Consider the following 6000-nt stretch of genomic DNA (forward strand, 5'->3'; position numbering starts at 1 on the left):
GGTAGAGACCGGTGCCCATACCTTTGCGGAGAGGCTGCCCCCCTGCCCTGGCGTCCCCGGGCTCGGGGCTCCAGGCCCACAGCCGCTGCGGCTCCTCGGGGCGCCGCGCGGCCGGCCCGCCCGGGGGAAAGGGCATGCCCGCGTCCTGCTACCACCGCCCGCGCTCCTGCAGGCCGCCGCGGACCGCCCCCACTCCGGCGGCTCCCGGCTGAGCAGACCGGGGCTGCGGGGCGCCGCGGAAGCCCCGGCAACAGGCACTTCCAGACATTCTGCGCGTGCGGGAGGGAGCGGCGCGAGCGCAGACCTCGCGGCGCGGGCGCGGGCAGCAGCGGGCGGGCGGGCTGCCCGGCCCACCCACAACCACCGCCTCCCTGAAACCCGAACCACTGCTGGGAAAACTCAAGGACGCCAGGATTCTCCTCCGGGGCCAGCGGGTACTCCCGAAGCACTAATTTCGAACCAAACTCTCACACGCTGAGCAGGTTTATCAGAGCAGGAATCTCCAGCTTCCCATCCCGAATCCGGTGGGAGGGGAAGGGTGCAGACAGTAGCCATTAACCCCGCCTCTCACAAGTGTCTCTTTAAACCGTGAGAACATTCTAGATCAGAAGTTCTCAACCTGAGGTGATTTTGCACGCCCTCTGCCTACGACATTTTTGGTTGTCAGGATTAGAAGAGCTACAAGCATTTAGGTGGGTATGCGCCAGGGATGCTACTAAACATGCTGCAATGCACAAGACACCTCTCACCACAACCCCACCACTCCACCACACCCACAAACACACCTAACAGAGAATCACTGGGTCCAAATTGTCCACAGTGTCAAGGCTGAGAAAGTCTGTTCTAGAACGAGGTCTACCCAGCCAGGACCTGCCTGAGGGCTGTCTATTCAGTGTCATTCTCAAAAGCAGTACCCAGGCCAGATCCCCCTCAGCCTCTAGATCCCAGACTGTGGTAACAGGCCATTATCTGCAAGTGGATCTAAACTCTGACCTGATGTCCCTTGGTTCCCACTTGCAGTATCCTGAGGTCCCAGGCAGGGGGCTGAATGCACAGGCACTCAGGTGATGGCTTCCTGGAGGAGGAGGGGATCAGGCCTGGAATGTGAACATTGGGCAGGATCACAAACAGCAGAAGTAAAGTAGAAGTCATGTCCAGTGGCTAGAACAGGGTAAGTAGAGGTATCAAGGTGGTAACAAGCCCAGTGTACCCGCAAAGGCCAGCAAGGTGCCCCTCAGGACTGGTACAGCGGGTATGTGCAGGGCAGCCAGAACTTCACCGAGTCCAATCCAGGGGGCTACAGGTTCCTGGTATCAGCGCAAAACAGCAAGTGTGCATGCATAATGAATGCATGCACACACACAGTCTCTTATTAGTATTTTCCTGGGGAAAGGATCCACAGCTTTCATCAGACTCTCAGAGGGGCCAGTGATACAAAGCACCATGGTGTAGGATGGGGGCTCTTCACTGGGCTCCCTGTAAAGGAAGTTCCTTGGGTGAAGTGCCAGGGGAGGTCCAGGTACTGTTTGGGGATTCTTGATGCCCAGAAAGACCCTGCAGGGTAGTACACCAGAGAGGCCTACCCAAGCTGTGGGAGGCCGTGGGGTTCTGGGTCTTATGTTTTCACCCAGCTGTAGGGCCTGGGGAGCTGGGTGAGTTTCTCACACCATCTACCTTGAAAGAGCCTCCAAGAGCTGAGGAGGGTGTCCACTCCTCCCAAAGGGCAGGCCAGCGCGCCAAAAAGGGAGAGCCTGGAGTGCCCAGCAGGTACAAGGACAGGTAGCAGAGGACATCCTTCCCTGGGGAAGAGCATCAATGGCCTGTGGCTCTGTGGCCCGTGTCCTTGTCAGCTACCACCACACTGGGCCTGAGGATCACTTCACTCATCACACACACACTTCTCCTCCAAAGCAATGGACATCTCTGGGTCAGAGAGTAGCCAGCCTATGAGGACAGCTTAGGGCAGTTACGGCCTGAACTTCCTGATGGGACAGAAAGGAGGCAGGTCTTCCTTCTCTGCCCGTGGCTCCTGACATTCCACTCAGAACACCCTTCACTCTGCCCCCAAAGGCCCTGATCCGAACCCCAAGTACAGAGACAGATGTCAGGAGTTCTTGTGGGATACACAGATGTGTGTCTGGGATGTCCATTGCAAAGCAAGAGCCAAATGGCACCATGTACCATTATTACAGCACAAATTCCCCCTTTTCTTCGAGGACTGCACCATCCAATATGGTAGCCACTAGCCAAATGTGACTACTAAGCACCTGAAATGGGGAAAGTATAAATTGAGATGTTCTGTTAAGTATAAAATACAGACTGGATGTCAATGACAATAAAAAAAAAAAGTAATGTAAAATCTCTCTTTTTTTTAAGATTGGCACTTGAGCTAACATTTGTTGCCAATCTTTTTTTTTTTTTTCTTCTTCCCAAAGCCCCCCCTCCCTGGTACATAGTTGTATATTCTAGTTGTAGGTCCTTCTGGTTCTGCTATGTGGGACGCCACCTCAGCATGGCTTTATGAGCAGTGCCATGTCCGCACCCAGGATCTGAACCAGTGAAACCCTGGGCCGCCAAAGTGGAGCACATGAACTCAACCACTCAGCCACGGGGCCCGCCCCTCATTATTTTAATATTTATTTCATATTGAAAAGACTATTTTATATACATTAGGCTAAATAAAATATATCATTAAAGTTAATTTCACCTTGTTAGGGACTAAATGCTTATGTTCCCTCAACATTCATATGCTGAAACCCTAATACCCAGGATGAAGATATTTGCAGTTGAGAAGGCAGCCATCTGCAAGCTGGGAAGAGGGCCTCACCAGAACCCTGCTATGCTGGCACACTGATCTTGGACTTCCAGCCTCCAGAGCCATGAGAAAATAAATTCTACTGTTTGTCACCCAGTCTAAAGTATTTTGTTATAGCAACCCTAGAAAAAACAACTGTTTCTTTTTCCTTTTATTGACACGACTACTAGTAAGCTTTAAGTTATATACATGGTTCACACCATATTTCTGTCGGACAGGGCCATCCTAGATCTTCCTTCTACAAGGGCACCGTGTGCTGCAGGAGGTGGGGGTAATTCTAAATGGCAAGCCAGGAGCTTGAAGGACGGGCACTCACGAAGTCAAAGGAACAGGAGGGCCAGCTCTGCCCCGACCTGGGCCTGGAGCAGCTCTTCCCCAAATTCTCACAGGTCAGGGCAGTGGCCACCAGAAGACCAGCTAGGGTGACCACAAGAAATACTCGGTGACCTCAGGGCAAGAAAGCAGGTCGTGGGACTCCAGTCTAACCCCAGTTGCCCCACCTTGCAGGGTACACTGCTCAGCCCTGCCCAAGCCAGCAGGGGGGAGCAGAGAGAAGAGGAGGGGAAATATAGTCCTTCCAGGCGCCCAATCCAACCCTGCCCTGCCTAATCAGGGAGGGAGGTGAGACTGGCGAGGCCAGACTGAAACAATTAGGGAGAAGATTCCAGGTCCGAGGCTGTCCTGTCCTGGAGTCCCCTTCTGCAGGCCTGGGCTTAGAAGACCCCAGGCACCTCTAGGAGGGATCTAGAGACAGTCAGCTTGGCTGCTGCGTGCCTATCAAATCAGCTTGCTGCCACCACCCCCTAGAGACCAATGCCTTCCTTTCACTTCAGAGCTCTCAATCTTGGGAAAAAGCATCTCAAAGCAGCACTTAAAAGCAGAGAGAGGAAAGACTTCAACACCATCACCACTGCTTCTACCACACAGAAAATGGCTCCAAAAGAGCCACGATGTCCCCTCCTACATCGTTCCCAGGTAAACAATAAGAAGGTCTCTGTCCTCTAGACCCTGCACTCAGGCTACGCAGCTCCAATCCCCACACCGAGAACTAGCTTGCTTTCTGTGTGGACAGCTGAGCGACGCCACATTGCAAAAGAGGCGGTTAAAACAGGGGTAAGGAAGGGCTGGAGATCCCGGATCCCCACCCCCGCAACCGCGCGGGGATCCCAGCCCCGCCCCTGCACGCCCAGCCCCGCCCTTCGCGGGTTTCCCAGACTCCGCGCTGCTGCCACCGCGGGCGGCGGGGAACCCGCGCTGCATGTGTAATGGGGGCTGGGAACAAAGACGCGCAGGACTCCGCTCCCAGGCTGCCGCACACCCGCCGCGCCGACTGCCCCGGGCTTCTCCCTGGAGCTTCAACGCGCAGCTCCGCACACTTCCCAGGGCTGCCCGGAGCCATCTAAACCGGAGCGCATAGCCCGCCCCTGCGCACACACCTGCGCGGGGCGCGCCCCAGCACCGCTAGAAGAGGAAAATCAGTGCTTCGGCCTTGGGGGAAAAGCGCTTTTCCGGCGAAACTCCGCGTGCATACAGCTGCACCCACACACCCTCAACCACACACACGCGAGCCAAACCCTAGCCCCGCGGGGTCAGCCACCCCCGCCACGTGCTTCCCAGAGGCCAGAAACATGTTGGCTTTTCTTCTCGCCCCACCTCCCTTCCCAGGCGCCCAAAACAAAGCGGTCCTGCGGGGCGGCTGCACCTCGTGTCCTGGGGCCCGCCGCAGGGAGAGCGGGCGCAGTTGGAAGCTGGTGCCAACGGCCCGCCTTTTGGGGAACACGACGCAGACGTCGGTGGGATGGGGTGCAAAGGACTCCGCCGGGCTCGGTGAAGCAGCCCCCTTCGCTTCGCAACACCTAGTGGCTCTGAGGGTCGCGCAGTTCTGCCCCCAGCCGCTGCTGAACCTACAATCCCGCCAACCTTGGATTAGATCTGCCCGCCCCGCTTGGCCACTTTGCCCACTCGGGTTTTCCTCTCTCTCTCTAGGCTCCACGCGCTCGCGTAGCCTGAACCCCGACCCTGGGGCTCCAGGTCCCGCCCCCATCATGGGGTCGCCCCCGCAAACCCGAGCCCCGCAGGTCGCGGCACAGACAGGATCGTCCTCCCAAGATGCCCGAGCGGGGCGCCCAGTCCCCGCCCCGGGAGGTGTAAGCTTGGTGCAGGTGGCGCGGCTAGGAGGCCGCGGGGCCGCCCTTTGTTGGTAAACACCGCGCGGCGCCCGAGGCCGGCCCCGCGCGCCCTCCCCGCGTCCCCCACGCCGCGCCCCGTCCTTACCCGCGCACAGCGATCCCCAGAGGAGGGCGAGGGCCGCCCAGGGCGCCGTCATGTTCCGCGGCGCCGCCCCGCGGACACCCGGAGCCCGCGGACAGGGCCGCGCGGCGCTCCAGGGGCGCGCAGGGCCCGGCGGCGGCTGCGCTGTCCTTCCCGCTCCTTCCTTAGGTCTCTTCCCCACGCGCTTCCTGCGCCTTCGTCCCCGGGCAGCGTGCAGGCTCCAAGGGCCGGGCGGCGGGGCCGGGCTCAGGGCTGCTGCGGGCGGCGCAGGCTGCGGCCCGGGCTCCGGGGCGACGCAGGGGCCGGGGGGCGGCGGCGGGGCGCGGGCCGGGGCGCGCCCGACTTGGGCATAGCGCGGCGGGGCTGGGCCCGGGCCCCGGGCGCAGGGGCCGAGTCCGGAGGGGCCATGAACGGGGGGAGGGGTGGGGGAGGGGATCTGAACCGAGTCCAAAATGGCTCCTGAGCCGCGGCCGCGGAGCCGAGCCAGCGGGGAAACCCGGATGTTGGATACAAAGAGGCGGGCGAGCTGGGCGGGGAGGGGGAGGGGGAGGGGAGGCGGGCCCTCCAGCCGCGTGGTCCGCGCCCCCCTCAGGGGCGGGGCCCCAGAGAAACAACAACAAGGAGGCCCCGCCCCCAGCGCGCGCCCTCTGGGAGGAGGCGTGCAAACCGCGGAGCTGCGGGGAGGGGTGGGCGCGCGGTACCGCTTTGCCCCGGGACTCCGTGGCCGCCGCACTTGAGATTCTTGCTCGGCGCGCTGGAGCCCACGCTCCCGAACTCGTGCTGCCCTGCAACCCCGGAGTGGGTGGACAGCCCCCAGATTCTGGCCTGGATTCCTTTCTGCGCCTCCGTTAACCCACCTGTGAAATAAGGGCCACAATGAAACCATAGGAGAGTCGTGTCTTTATTGATGAACG

General features: G+C 59.8%; 1 protein-coding gene across 4 annotated transcripts in view; it reads right to left on the minus strand.

The window, feature by feature from the left end:
* ACVR2B (activin A receptor type 2B) overlaps positions 1–5420 on the minus strand; it is a 39890-nt gene extending 34470 nt beyond the window's left edge. For 2 of the 4 annotated variants that reach the window (XM_046676863.1, XM_046676839.1), the window contains exon 1: positions 5090–5420. In XM_046676863.1, the coding sequence (XP_046532819.1) occupies positions 5090–5141 (52 nt within the window). In that variant the 5' untranslated portion in view covers positions 5142–5420. Of the gene's footprint in view, positions 1–21; positions 138–5089 lie in introns of those variants that run through there. The other 2 variants (XM_046676854.1, XM_046676847.1) reach the window with 1 other exon arrangement.
* Between the last annotated feature and the right edge of the window lie 580 nt (positions 5421–6000).

The sequence above is a fragment of the Equus quagga genome, chromosome 1, assembly GCF_021613505.1.
Source record: "Equus quagga isolate Etosha38 chromosome 1, UCLA_HA_Equagga_1.0, whole genome shotgun sequence".
NCBI lineage: Eukaryota > Metazoa > Chordata > Mammalia > Perissodactyla > Equidae > Equus > Equus quagga.